The sequence below is a fragment of the Carassius gibelio genome, chromosome A10, assembly GCF_023724105.1.
Source record: "Carassius gibelio isolate Cgi1373 ecotype wild population from Czech Republic chromosome A10, carGib1.2-hapl.c, whole genome shotgun sequence".
In the NCBI taxonomy this organism is placed as follows: Eukaryota; Metazoa; Chordata; class Actinopteri; order Cypriniformes; family Cyprinidae; genus Carassius; species Carassius gibelio.
This window is the reverse complement of record NC_068380.1, coordinates 21,031,627-21,047,072: the sequence shown is the minus strand read 5'-3', so window position 1 is coordinate 21,047,072 and position 15,446 is coordinate 21,031,627. Positions and strand designations below refer to the sequence as shown.

The following is a 15,446-nucleotide window of genomic DNA, read 5'->3' as shown; positions in this document are numbered from 1 at the left end:
GTGTGTTGGTGTGTGTTGGTGTGTGCTGATGTGTGCTGATGTGTGTTGGTGTGTGTTGGTGTGTGTTGATGTGTGTTGGTGTGTGTTGGTGTGTGCTGATGTGTGTTGGTGTGTGCTGATGTGAGTTGGTGTGTGTTGGTGTGTGCTGATGTGTGTTGGTGTGTGCTGATGTGTGTTGGTGTGTGTTGGTGTGTGCTGATGTCTGTTGGTGTGTGTTGGTGTGTGCTGATGTGTGTTGGTGTGTGTTGGTGTGTGCTGATGTGTGCTGATGTGTGCTGGTGTGTGTTGGTGTGTGTAGGTGTGTGTTGCTGTGTGTTGGTTTGTGCTGATGTGTGTTGGTGTGTGTTGGTGTGTGCTGATGTGTGTAGGTGTGTGTTGGTGTGTGTTGGTGTGTGTTGGTGTGTGTTGATGTGTGTTGATGTGTGTTGGTGTGAGCTGATGTGTGTTGGTGTGTGTTGGTGTGTGTTGGTGTGTGCTGATGTGTGCTGATGTGTGCTGGTGTGTGTTGGTGTGTGCTGATGTGTGCTGATGTGTGCTGATGTGTGTTGGTGTGTGCTGATGTGTGCTGATGTGTGCTGATGTGTGCTGATGTGAGCTGGTGTGTGTTGGTGTGTGTTGGTGTGTGTTGGTGTGTGCTGATGTGTGTTGGTGTGTGCTGGTGTGTGCTGATGTGAGCTGGTGTGTGCTGGTGTGTGTTGGTGTGTGCTGATGTGTGTTGGTGTGTGCTGATGTGTGTTGGTGTGTGCTGATGTGTGCTGATGTGTGTTGGTGTGTGCTGGTGTGTGCTGATGTGTGCTGATGTGTGCTGATGTGAGCTGGTGTGTGTTGGTGTGTGTTGGTGTGTGTTGGTGTGTGCTGATGTGTGTTGGTGTGTGCTGGTGTGTGCTGATGTGAGCTGGTGTGTGCTGGTGTGTGTTGGTGTGTGTTGGTGTGTGCTGATGTGTGTTGGTGTGTGTTGGTGTGTGCTGGTGTGTGCTGATGTGTGCTGATGTGTGCTGATGTGTGTTGGTGTGTGTTGGTGTGTGTTGGTGTGTGCTGATGTGTGTTGGTGTGTGCTGGTGTGTGCTGATGTGTGTTGGTGTGTGTTGGTGTGTGCTGATGTGTGTTGGTGTGTGTTGGTGTGTGCTGATGTGTGTTGGTGTGTGTTGGTGTGTGCTGATGTGTGTTGGTGTGTGTTGGTGTGTGCTGGTGTGTGCTGATGTGTGTTGGTGTGTGTTGGTGTGTGCTGATGTGTGTTGGTGTGTTTTGGTGTGTGCTGATGTGTGTTGGTGTGTGCTGATGTGTGCTGATGTGTGCTGATGTGTGTTGGTGTGTGCTGATGTGTGCTGATGTGTGCTGATGTGTGTTGGTGTGTGTTGGTGTGTGTTGGTGTGTGTTGGTGTGTGCTGATGTGTGTTGGTGTGAGCTGATGTGTGTTGTGTGTGCTGATGTGTGTTGGTGTGTTTTGGTGTGTGCTGATGTGTGTTGGTGTGTGCTGATGTGTGCTGATGTGTGTTGGTGTGTGCTGATGTGTGCTGGTGTGTGCTGATGTGTGCTGATGTGTGCTGATGTGTGCTGATGTGTGTTGGTGTGTGTTGGTGTGTGCTGGTGTGTGCTGATGTGTGTTGGTGTGTGCTGATGTGTGTTGGTGTGTTTTGGTGTGTGCTGATGTGTGTTGGTGTGTGCTGATGTGTGCTGATGTGTGCTGATGTGTGTTGGTGTGTGCTGGTGTGTGTTGATGTGTGTTGGTGTGTGCTGGTGTGTGCTGATGTGTGTTGGTGTGTGTTGGTGTGTGCTGGTGTGTGCTGATGTGTGTTGGTGTGTGTTGGTGTGTGCTGATGTGTGTTGGTGTGTGCTGATGTGTGTTGGTGTGTGCTGGTGTGTGCTGATGTGTGTTGGTGTGTGCTGATGTGTGTTGGTGTGTGCTGATGTGTTTTGGTGTGTGCTGGTGTGTGCTGATGTGTGTTGGTGTGTGTTGGTGTGTGCTGATGTGTGTTGGTGTGTGCTGATGTGTGTTGGTGTGTGCTGGTGTGTGCTGATGTGTGTTGGTGTGTGTTGGTGTGTGCTGATGTGTGTTGGTGTGTGCTGATGTGTGCTGATGTGTGTTGGTGTGTGCTGATGTGTGCTGATGTGTGTTGGTGTGTGTTGGTTTGTGCTGATGTGTGTTGGTGTGTGCTGATGTGTGTTAGTGTGTGTTGGTGTGTGCTGATGTGTGTTGGTGTGTGCTGATGTGTGTAGGTGTGTGCTGATGTGTGCTGGTGTGTGTTGGTGTGTGTAGGTGTGTGTTGCTGTGTGTTGGTTTGTGCTGATGTGTGTTGGTGTGTGCTGATGTGTGTAGGTGTGTGTTGGTGTGTGTTGGTGTGTGTTGGTGTGTGTTGATGTGTGTTGATGTGTGTTGGTGTGAGCTGATGTGTGTTGGTGTGTGTTGGTGTGTGTTGGTGTGTGCTGATGTGTGCTGATGTGTGCTGGTGTGTGTTGGTGTGTGCTGATGTGTGTTGGTGTGTGTTGGTGTGTGCTGATGTGTGTTGGTGTGTGCTGATGTGTGCTGATGTGTGTTGGTGTGTGTTGGTGTGTGTTGGTGTGTGTTGGTGTGTGCTGATGTGTGTTGGTGTGTGTTGGTGTGTGTTGGTGTGTGCTGATGTGTGTTGGTGTGAGCTGATGTGTGTTGTGTGTGCTGATGTGTGTTGGTGTGTGTTGGTGTGAGCTGATGTGTGTTGGTGTGTGCTGATGTGTGTTGGTGTGTGTTGGTGTGTGTTGATGTGTGTTGGTGTGTGTTGGTGTGTGTTGGTGTGTGCTGATGTGTGTTGGTGTGTGTTGGTGTGTGCTGGTGTGTGTTGGTGTGTGCTGATGTGTGTTGGTGTGTGTTGGTGTGTGTTGGTGTGTGTTGATGTGTGTTGGTGTGTGTTGGTGTGCGCTGATGTGTGTTGGTGTGTGTTGGTGTGTGCTGGTGTGTGTTGGTGTGTGTTGGTGTGTGTTGGTGTGAGCTGATGTGAGTTGGTGTGTGTTGGTGTGTGTTGGTGTGTGTTGGTGTGTGCTGATGTGTGTTGGTGTGTGCTGATGTGTGTTGGTGTGTGCTGATGTGTGCTGATGTGTGTTGGTGTGTGTTGGTGTTTGTTGGTGTGTGCTGATGTGTGCTGATGTGTGTTGGTGTGTGTTGGTGTGTGCTGATGTGTGTTGGTGTGTTTTGTGTGTGTTGGTGTGTGTTGATGTGTGTTGGTGTGTGTTGGTGTGTGCTGATGTGTGTTGGTGTGTGTTGGTGTGTGCTGATGTGTGTTGGTGTGTGTTGGTGTGTGCTGATGTGTGTTGGTGTGTGTTGGTGTGTGCTGATGTGAGTTGGTGTGTGTTGGTGTGTGCTGGTGTGTGTTGGTGTGTGCTGATGTGTGTTGGTGTGTGCTGATGTCTGTTGGTGTGTGTTGGTGTGTGTTGGTGTGTGCTGATGTGTGCTGATGTGTGTTGGTGTGTGCTGATGTGTGTTGGTGTGTGTTGGTGTGTGTTGGTGTGTGCTGATGTGTGCTGATGTGTGCTGATGTGTGTTGGTGTGTGCTGATGTGTGTTGGTGTGTGTTGGTGTGTGCTGATGTGTGCTGATGTGTGTTGGTGTGTGTTGGTGTGTGTTGATGTGTGTTGGTGTGTGTTGGTGTGTGCTGATGTGTGCTGATGTGTGCTGGTGTGTGTTGATGTGTGTTGGTGTGTGTTGGTGTGTGCTGATGTGTGTTGGTGTGTGCTGATGTGAGTTGGTGTGTGTTGGTGTGTGCTGATGTGTGTTGGTGTGTGCTGATGTGTGTTGGTGTGTGTTGGTGTGTGCTGATGTCTGTTGGTGTGTGTTGGTGTGTGCTGATGTGTGTTGGTGTGTGTTGGTGTGTGCTGATGTGTGCTGATGTGTGTTGGTGTGTGTTGGTGTGTGTTGGTGTGTGCTGATGTGTGCTGATGTGTGTTGGTGTGTGTTGGTGTGTGTTGGTGTGTGTTGGTGTGTGCTGATGTGTGCTGATGTGTGTTGGTGTGTGTTGGTGTGTGTTGGTGTGTGCTGGTGTGTGTTGGTGTGTGTTGGTGTGTGTTGGTGTGTGCTGATGTGTGTTGGTGTGTGTTGGGGTTTGTCTGTGCAGTGTGAATTTGCTTACACTTTAAAATAAGGATCCACTAGTTATCATTACTTAACTACATTATATTACATAAACTACCATTGAAAAATACTTCTTAAACATTTATTAATCATAGTTAATGTTGATTCCAACATTTATTAATACATTATTAAAATAAAAATCTAATGTTATTTAATTGACCTGAGCTTGCATGGACTAAAAATGAATACCTGTATTTTTATTAATTAATGTCAACAAAGGTACACTCTTTGTTAATGTTAGTTAATGCATTAAATTTAGTTAACAAATGGAACTTAAATGTAAAGTGTTAGTCAGATTTTCTTTCAAGTTTATTTAATCATCTTTTGCTCTTTATTAATAATAAATAGTAATATAGCTTTAAAATAATTACTTTTTAAAAACTAAATAATATTCCATGTATTCTGTTTCTTAAACTCACTCTTAAAAGTTCAAGCTTTATTAATAAAACATGACTTCATCAGCGATCTGATGAAGGCCTTGGATGGCCGAAACATCCTGTTTTTTTATTAATAAAGCTTGAACTTTGAAGAGAGAGTAGTGCACCTATTTTCACATTTGTTATATTAGTTAATATGAGCTCATGAAAGCTGCATGTATAAAAATAAGAATTACAAAAATGTTGTCACATCACACTCCTTGCAACTTTAAATAGCAAAAGCATTTAATATAAAACTGCCCACAGGCTGATTATTAGCATTACTTACAGGTGCAAAAATTCCCCTAAAAATGAGAGGCACTAGTGTTTGTGTGTAATGATGGTCACCATGCAGAGATGGCATGACTCAATAATACTACAACACGACTCTCTTTATCTCTGTTAACACCACTGTTTCAGACGCCTTATAATAAATTAATAGTCACTTTCTTTAATATGCTTTCCAAGATTGTTTGATGACGTCAGATAATTCTCCCCACCCTGATGTGCAACAAGTTCACTGAACCCTTTTAGTTAAAATTTTGTGTTGGCTGACCATTACAAACTGTGTTCTTCCATCAATTACATTACTGAGCATGTGAGATTATTCTAAGTCACTAGTGCTGTATTAAACTGTTTAGGAAATTATGAGCCTCCAGTTTCAGCGATTTATGAGTAAAGTCTGACAGCGAAGTCATTCAGTGGGATGCCTCTCTCAGAGCTCTCAGTAAGGAAAAACACTGGAAACATTTGCTAAGGTGGAAACATTTCCTGAGAGAATCAACCCACTGCCAGAGACTCAGCTCAGGACAACCACAGCACTGCTGCACTTATCTGACCACATTTATAACTGCATGGAAATAAACAGCCATTTATGCAAACAGCAACCGTAGAGCCGAGGCTGTTGTCTAAACACTATTTTACATACAGCTATCACACAGCTGTTTAATAATAACATGCATCATTGTTTTATTATAGGATGATGATGGTATAGTGGTTAAAGGGTCAGCAATTCAAAGGTCAAAGGTTCAACCCCTGCACGGCAGATTCAACTCATGCACAATTAAGGGCTGGGTATTGTTTTCCACATTGCCTGAAAACATGGCATGCAGTTGCTGTTGTTAATATCAGTTCAAATGAATAGGTCCTGTATTGTAATCGCAGTGTCAAGGGAAATAATCACCTATTATGATTTTTGTCATGATTATGCAGCCTGACTGCAGAGTTATTGAGCTCGTCAATCACCACTGTGCCCTGAGCAAGACATGAAGCGTCAGGTTAGTCCATGGGGTCTGTGCTCTTACTGTCAGTTGCTTGTGGATGAGAAAACATCTGCTAAATGACCGTTTTGTCAATGCAGGGGAAAACTGTGGCATGCAACCAGAGACCATGATGCAAGAGCGTACAAACCCTAAATTCCTCTGACACAGCAAAGACTTGCCTAATACTGTTGCAACTCCAATGCTTACACTTTCTTGTCCTTTGACTATTTGTTTATTAAATATTTGGGCTAGTTTGGTAAAACATCCAATATAGAGCGTATTCATTTATCATTTTTACTTTAGAGTATGCTTAAATCTCTAAAAACCCAAATAGTTTGCAGATTTCTTTGAGCAGATATGAGGCAAATACAGCCATACAAATTTTTGGTAACACTACAATAAAGACCCATTAGCTAATGTTAGGTAATGCATTAATTAACTAACAATGCACAATACATTTGTTATTATTCTTTGCTAGCGACCGTTAATAAAAAATTCAACTGTTCACTGTTAATTCATGCTAGCTCAGGTCCGTTAAATATTAACAGTTGCAACTTTTGATTTTAATAATGCACTCATCCACGTTGAAATCAACATTAACTAAAAGATACGCTTTAGAAGTATTTTTATTGTTAACAAATGGAAATTTTTACCAAATTTTTGCAGCACAAGCCAACATCCCTTTCACAAATATGATCTAATTATTAAATCTTTATTGATGATTAATAATATTTAAAACATGATTCTATGACTCTTATAAACACTTTTGCTAGAAAAACAATATTATCAGCACAGCTTGCAACATTAAGTGCATTTATAAACACAAAAACTGATTATCATCAAAAATCCACTCTTAAAGGTGTAAGACCTTTAATAATGAAAATATTAACCATATTAATCATAAGAGTACAATTTTGCATTTAATGCTCAATTCTTCATAGATATTTACTCATACTAAATTGTTTACCATACTTATTATTTAGTAAGGTATGATACATTGTTTAGACACTTCAAGCCATACATTTGTCCAATGTCAACAAACATAAGACAATGCAGATCTAAAGGTCAAGTGACAGACCAATCAACTGTACATTTCCAAAACTAAATCAATAAAAGCATTACAACTGTACCACGTGCACAAGACAACTGTAACATCATGCAAGTATTAATAAGAACAAAACGCTGGTGTTTAGACTAAATATTTCTGAGACAACAACAACAACTTGTGTTTCCTCCTCTTCACGTTCAGGTCTTGTGGTGTTGTGTATCATATAGTGGTTAATGAAGAGATGGCAGATTTCATCCGAAATAGAACCACTGTGCCAAAACCCTAAACCTCAGGACTGAGGCTGTGACAACACATGACAGGACAGTAGCTTTACAACCGAGACCAAATATCACTGAATCACAGCTGACTGATGGTTTGAGCAGACAATGAACACAGAACAGCACCAGTGATGGTTGTATTGAGGGTCTGTGGTAACTCAGCACTGTTACTTTAATTTACACTATTAGTACTGTAATTACACTAGTATTACACTATTATAACATGCATTAAGGTCTAACACAAAGCATCATCCCATGGATATCCATTCATCATTCATCTCGCTAGCCAGAAAACAATAAAGCTGTCCTGAATAAAGACGTAGCAAAAAAATAAAACAAATAAAAACAGTGTAAATAAACATTTTTAAAAAAACGCACCATGTTTTCTTCATCATCATCATCATCATCACTGTTTGAGTCTCATTTATTTATTTTCACTCATTTCCCCTTGTGTGCTAAAGTCTGTTAGCTTCACTGAATAGACGTGAACGAGCGCTGCAGCTACAAAAATAAACAGTGAACATGTTTAAAGTGTGTTTTTTATCAAACACACACAAACGTGTATGAAATGACTGAAGGAAACTGAATGTGTGACACAAAAACAGAGAATAACGTTGCTGCAGAAGTGAAAGCGCGTGAATCCAGTTATCGGGAAATCGTGCAAAACACTGGAATAAAGGACAACAAACAATGAGACTCACCGACAGAATGATTCACAGTCATGTAAATCTGGATGTTGAGCATCACTGTGATTTCCTTCGGCTCAGTGTAAGAGCAGTAGTGTGTGTGTGTGTGTGTGTGTGTGTGTGTCTCGACCCCTCAGTCTAGATTCAGTTGGTACAGTCCTGTGCGCGTGAGTGCGCGCGAACACATGTTTTCCAGGTTCATACACCTCAGACGTCATCATCATGCATTATCTGTTTAAAATCCAGATGTTAAATCTTCATGAGGATATCCGGGGCTTTTCTGTCAAACCAACTCTTTAGGGCCATGGCCAATGTGATAATATAATATTTGGCTAAATCTATTATTATATAATAAATAAAAAAAATAAAATAAAAAAAAAAACACAATATCACACATATATAAAAAAGGAAAATAATTAATCATTTTCATTATTTAAAATGCAGTAAATGGTATATATATATATATATATATATATATATATATATATATATATATTTGTCCAATACATGGGCCTGTTGTTACAATAGCTGCCTTTATTTTTATTTTTTTTATTTTTTTTTGCCATATCTGAAAACTGTCCTACTGTATGATGTGACTGTCTCAAGCATGCTCCAGTAAATTGCAACTTTTATAAATTAAAAAGAAAAGCATAAATGTATTATCAAATACCTCAGGCATAATTTTTCAAGTGTAGCTATATTTTAGTAAATTGCAATAAAAAATGTTTTTCCATCTTTATAATTGTAAAATCATAGGATCTTTATACATTTTATCACTGAAAACCCTGTCCTCCAGTGTGACACCCTGATTTTAAATGGGCCAGTTCCTCAGACAGCTTTACTTAGTTGAAGGGCCCATTCGAGGTCATGTTATGAAGCCCCTGTGAAGCCCTTGATCTGTTTGTCTCAGAACTGTTCAAATATTAAACTTTTTTGGAACCACTGTAGAAGTGTTACGTTTGTTGTCCTTTGGTGAGACACCCATAAATAGTTTTATTTAATTTTTTATTAAAAACTGCATTTTATATTACATAATTGTAATAATATTAACTCCATAATCATCGGGAAGAAGGAGGCGGAAACCGGCGCACCATCAAACATCATTTTAATAATCCAAAATAAACACAAAACAGTGCATCAGCCCCTCACGGACGACTGATGCGCGCAAATAAAAAGCAAAACATAAACTAAAAGCCCAGGCCTGGTCCTCTCTCGTCCTTCACTGTCTTCGCTCCAGTTTTATATCCTTCCATCTCCCCTGTGGGACTCGAGACCGGTAGTGGGTGTCGTTCATTTCCCAATCACTCTACCGACCTTGCTCGTTCCCACATCTCTTGGCCCCGCCCCACTCGTCACAATAATCATCTAAAATTATGCAAATGTGTCTTGTTAACTGCTAATGACAGCTTATCTTGGAATAGCAAGGTCATAAAGTGACACAAAAGGCTGAAGCAACCTCCGGTGGGACAGATAATGTCCATCGTTGTGACACACCACTGTCTCTTTAAGAAGCTTTTTAAATAATTAAATTCTTTAAGAACAATGAAAATTGTTATTTAATTATTTAATTATTATTGCAATAATTACATTAATTAAAATGTTTTCAAAGAAAACTTGTACTTCAATAAAATGTCATGAAAATAAGAATAAAATGTGATACTTTGTTTTTACGATGAAATAATTGAATATCAATCATATGTAGCCCTGGTAAAATGAACAATATTAATTGTTGCTCACAATATTAATAACTTTTGTTTGTTAGTTTTTTTTCTTTAAATAAAGTTCTGAAATCGATATAGTTTGTGTGAATTGGACACAGCAAAAACGTGGCTTCAATGCAAGTTTATCTAACTTGATGTGTTCACCTGTGTTCAGCTCGAAGCCTGATTTGTGTTGTAACATGCCTATCATCTAAGAGAAAAATGTGATTGGTGGAAGGGTTGAACGTGGGGCGTAGGAGTTTTTTCTTTGGAACGTTCGGGAGAGAGAAAAAAAAGATCTGCTGAGATGTGCACGCTGAGTGTTGCTCGCTGTTTCTTTAAAGTGTAGTTTTTCTCTCGTCACCGTTACGAACTGAAGTATCGAGGGACTGTCGAGATCGCACACCATTATGTGCGTTTAATGAGTCAAGTTACTCTCAGTTTGTGTGCTGCGTTTGTCCATCGCGGGAGGATGGATCATTAACCAGAGACTGAGGCCCTTGGACAATGCTAGATTTCCTCATCTAGTCAAGTTCCTAAGACGCTCGTTGTTTTGCTGACAACGTTGGAGAAGCATTCTCATCTATCTACTCATCTGCTCCGTTCTCTTCTGCTCCTCGCGGATCAATCGGACTGAGTTACACTGAAGGATCGCTACAGGTTCGTAAGTACATTGTTTATACTTGCTCATCCGAGTGAAGGGGCATTTTGTTTAATGCCACAACGCTCCCAAGCACCGTCCAGGCCTGCAACCAGTGTTTTTTTTTTTTGCCAGTTTCGGTTGACATTGAGTCTGGGCCCAGTGAATACCGTTGCTGAACATTGAACGAGAATGGTATTTAATTAAGAGAAAACACTCGCTTAATGTTTGTGTTTGAACTATAGGGTAAATATTGTACCAATGAGTGTTTAGAACTATGAATATTGAGTGAATACCACAGTCGAATATTTGTGTGAACAAGTTTTTTTTTCTTTTTTTTTTCATATTTGAATGCTGTAGGAAAAATCATTAGAGTTGTGAGATTTTCCCACGAAATCTGTCTTGTGTACATTTCTGGAAGGCTTAATTGTTTTACTTTTATGTTTAAAAGCTAATACATCTCCAGGGTTACATTGTTAGTTGAAATAAGACAAGTAAATTCACATTTTGAAGAATGTAATTTTATTTTCATTTAATTCATACTGATGCAAGTTTTCCTCACATTTATTTAAATTGATCACATTTCATTAGGCTTAAAGAAAATTAAAGGATCCATTTTGTTAATTCTCAGTCTTTTTGTTTGTTTAATTACAGATCACAGAGACAGGTGAAGTAATCTATCCATAGAGCTGGTTGAAATTAGATCAGTTTATAGAGATATTCTACGAACCCAGAGCCCTCTTCCTCTGTAAAGTGAAGAGAGTGCTACACATATTTATGCAGCGGGGAGTTTCAGTAAAACTCTGATTGACTAAGTGACTAAATGATGAAATTTTGTTGATTAAAATAATTTTTAGTTCTTTTTAAAAAAAAACATGTTGATATTGTTTGTATCAAAATTAAACTTTCTCCTTTGACATGTTCAAAGTTAAATAGAAATACTTTAATGTAATACTTCTCACCTTCTCTTTAAAGCAATAACTTTAGCGTATCATGCATGGTGTGACCCCACAAAAGAAGCATAGATTTGATGTAAAAATATCTCAAAATATCTTTTAAAAAAATCAACACTCATCTGAAAATGTTATCATTTTCCGCAATTTAGAACGGATGACATCCAAGTTTCTTTTGAAAATGTCCAAAAAATTACGCTATTCATGATTTCATATTAAATAAATAACAGTGTATGAAAATAAGTGGCTAAGAATGAAGAGAAATACTCTCATGCTATGATCATCTCAAACCTCCTCCTGCCCAAACTAACTCAGCTCTCCGTGCCCACCTCCATCTGTCAGTGGATCAACAGCTTCCTGACAGACAGGCAGCAGCTAGTGAGGCTGGGAAAATACACATCTAGCACCGGAGCTCCCCAGGGCTGCGTCCTCTCCCCACTGCTCTTCTCCCTGTACACTAACGATTGCACATCTAAGGACCCTTCTGTCAAGCTCCTGAAGTTTGCAGACGACACCACACTCATCGGCCTCATTCAGGACAGTGATGAGTCTGCTTACAGAAAGGAGGTAAAAGAGCTGGCTGTCTGGTGCAGTCTCAACAACCTGGAGCTTAACACCCTCAAAACAGTGGAGATGATCGTGGACTTCAGGAGAAACCCCCCTGCACTCTCCCCACTCACCATCATGAACAGCACTGCGACTGCAGTGGAGTCATTCAGGTTCCTGGGCACCACCATCTCTCAGGACCTGAAGTGGGACATTCACATTGACTCCATTGTGAAAAAGGCCCAGCAGAGGTTGTACTTCCTTCCCCAGCTGAGGAAGTTTAACCTGCCACAGGAGCTGCTGAAACAGTTCTACTCCACCATCACCGAATCCATCCTCTGCACTTCAGTAACTGTCTGGTTCAGCTCAGCTTCTAAATCTGACCTCAGAAGACTACAGAGGGTAGTCCGGACTGCTGAGCGAATCATCGGTTCAACTCTCCCATCTATTCAAGAACTGTACTTATCCAGAGTGAGAAAAAGGGCTGTTAAAATCACTCTGGACCCCTCACATCCAGCACACTCCCTCTTTGAACTGTTGCCATCTGGTCGACGCTACAGAGCACTGAGCACCAGAACGACCAGACACAGGACCAGTTTCTTCCTTCAGGCAATCCATCTTATGAACAGCTGATAATAACTGTGGAACACACTACACTTTATATTTATATACACATACACTTATTTATCTAACACACATACTTAGTATACACTTAAATCTTTTGCACATAATATACATGTACATACATAATGCTCATTGTAATACACCTGCCATTCATTTCAATTTGTATATTGTCATTCCTATTTTTATTTTTGTGTATTTTTTATTCCTTATTGTGTTTTTTGTTCTGTCGCTGTTATGTTGCACTGCGGAGCTTCTGTCACGAAAACAAATTCCTCGTATGTGAACATATATACCTGGCAATAAAGCTCATTCTGATTCTGATTCTATTTATATATTATTAAGAGTTTTTTTTTTTTCTTAATTTTTGCTATGTCACTCACACCATAGAACAGATTTACTGGGACAATTCAGTAAAAATGTTTTAAAAAAACAATGAAAGAATTGATAAAGTTAGTGACCCCTTAAATTATCTCAAACAGCAGACTTCAAACTACATATATATATATTTGTTTTTTCTTCAAAAATGGTCTTTTACAAAAAAAGAAAGAAAGAAAAAAAGCATTTTACTGCCCATTTGTCAACTACAACTACTAAATTGTAATGATTTTATTAATATATATATATATATATATATATATATGAAATTATAAACATAAATATATAGAAAAATGAAGTGTTATATACATCTGATATATATTTAATTAGTTATATATAAACTATTTTAAATATTATTTTTTCATTTATATCTATATGTGTATATATATATATATATATATATATATATATATATATATATATATATATATATATATATATATATATATATATATGTGTGTGTGTGTATTTGTGTGTGTATATATATATATATATATATATATATAAATAAATGAAAAAATATATTTTAGATTATTTCAAATAAAAATAATTAGATATATACTCAAAAATGTTAAGACTTGACTGATATTAAACTTGGTACAGTGTACTTTAAATACATTGTTGGTTCCTAGTAAACTGCTCTGACCTACAATGATCCACGCTTGTAAATCATTTTGGATGAAAGTGTCTGAATAATTAAAGTTAGGAACATGTAAAAGATGTTCAAATACAAGTTTGTAACTATCAGAAAGGCCCAAAGTTCAGCTTCCTGGTTTCATACTTGCTCTATCCCTTGTCTTTTTGTGGCAAAATGGTTCATAGACTCTGATCTGTTCGGGTTATGAATCTTTTCTTTCCTTTAACATGGACTGTAAGGAGTTTTATGAGGACAGTGTGATGCTCTGGACATCCAGAGCCTGATTCTTTAGTTTATTTGAAGACTATTTTTATTTACAGAGGAAAAACAATCCAAACGTGCTTTCCACATTTGATCTAATATGTAAATTAATAATAATAATTGAAACATTCTTATTTAATGAAGTTATAAAAGCAAGTGTCACATTCACAGCTGTGCTGTTGTAATAAATATATCATCATGTAAGATTTATTTGTAGGATATTGCTAAATTGAACACTGAACACTGTTTGAAAAACCCAGAGAAACTACAGCCATAATAGTTTCAGGACACTGCTGGGGCATTACGATATGAAAGCCTTAGATGCACTGTATGATGCACGGATAAAAGTGTCTGTGTTATTGTGTTTATTAATCATCAGTATTTGAGTGATCACCACCTCTATGTGTTTCTAGTTTTTTCCTGTATAGTACTTTATTTCCATGCTTCAGTTCACTTGTATTCTTCTAATTTAATAACTCTGTGCTGCTTTATTTTGATCAAAGTGACAAACTCTGTCACATATTTTTGTAAATGACACTTATCATAATATTAACTCTATACAATAACATTCACTCTTATGTATTCACTCTCATTATAAGCACAAATTAAATGTCCAAATAAGATTTGGTGCCATTGCACAAGTCTCCAACTCTTTAAAAGTAAAATAGGAGGATGAAAAATGGTTCTAGTCCATTTAATGTGAGTTATGGCAAAGATGGGATTCAGATATGAGCTGTAATCACTCGATCTGGGTGGAGAGACAAACAATCCCCAGCATGCTCAAATCCCAAAGAAGCTCTCTTCAAACCAGTCTAAAACAGCCGAGACAAGCAAATCAATCACTCAGTTATATGTAGTCAACAAACTTAATAAACCCATCAGATACACACATGCATACACATATCTGAGTTTCCAGTTCGGTGGATTAGTATGAGAGAAGCAGCTTTAGTAAAAGGCAAAAGTACCTTCCCAGGAACTGCAGGTCTGAGTCTGGCCGACGGCACCATGGCGGTCTGTGTTGCAACAGACTGTGCTTCTGCCGTCAGTGTTGAAGTCTCGCCGCCGTCCTTATCTGGATGTGATGTCATTCCAGCAGACTCGGTGGCAGGTGTCTCCCTGGAGGAGCTGGGATGCAGTGCAGGTGTGTATCCATACAGCTTTGAGGTCCGCTCGATGACAGCAGACAGAAAAGACGTCCTGTCAGCTCTCCGGCTCTCCTTTGCTCTGCTCTGAGCACCAGCTTCCTCTTTCTGTTTGGCACTGTGCACCCAGCTCGTGTGCGGCTGCCGCGGCTTGCTGCGGGTGATGACTGGAATCACAGGAACCGGAGGAAGAACGAGAGGCTTGGGGCTCAGTTTAGGTTTGATCTCTGGATTCCTGACGTTAGTGTCCGCTCCTGCTCCTGGATGGAGGAAGCTCACTCTGGCAGCTGAAGTGAGTTTGGGGTACACCGGTGGGGAAGAGCTTCCCTGTGAAGCAGATGGACTCATCTGGCTCATGATTTCAGAATTCCCTTGGCATAAAATCTAATTAGGGAATTCTGTCCCATCTACTGTCGACCACGGCAGGTGTCCTGGTTTTGATTCTCAGCTGTGGTGTCCTCCTGAGAAGTGCAGTAATCCAATATAACAGGGTTGTAAGTGTGAACGCAATTATTTTTAATATTCTACTATTTTAGTGCACCTCCTTGAACAGACGGGTCTAGCTGGCCCCTGGCAGTGGCTCTCTGTCTCTCCTGATGGTAAAACAGAGGGTCTTCTTTCCGTGGGCTGGTGCTGATGGTCCCTGGACGCAGAGGAAGGAAGTCTTACCACGATGATGATCTCCTATTTCCTGTAAGAGAGGCTAATCTCTCTGAGTTGGGTTTGAGGGGCTCTGAAAAGCTCAAATTTCAAAAAGGACAAGTCCCAGGATCATAGGGA

At 39.8% G+C, this 15,446-nt stretch overlaps 1 protein-coding gene across 4 annotated transcripts in view; it reads right to left on the bottom strand.

Annotated features, from left to right (window-relative positions):
• LOC128021553 (PH and SEC7 domain-containing protein 3) overlaps positions 1-14,939 on the bottom strand; it is a 106,693-nt gene extending 91,754 nt beyond the window's left edge. The window contains exon 1 of one of the 4 annotated variants that reach the window (XM_052608847.1): positions 14,490-14,939. In XM_052608847.1, coding sequence (XP_052464807.1) covers positions 14,490-14,612 — 123 coding nt within the window. In that variant the 5' untranslated portion in view covers positions 14,613-14,939. Of the gene's footprint in view, positions 1-7,803; positions 7,926-14,489 lie in introns of those variants that run through there. The other 3 variants (XM_052608843.1, XM_052608844.1, XM_052608846.1) reach the window with 3 other exon arrangements.
• Positions 14,940-15,446: the final 507 nt, after the last annotated feature.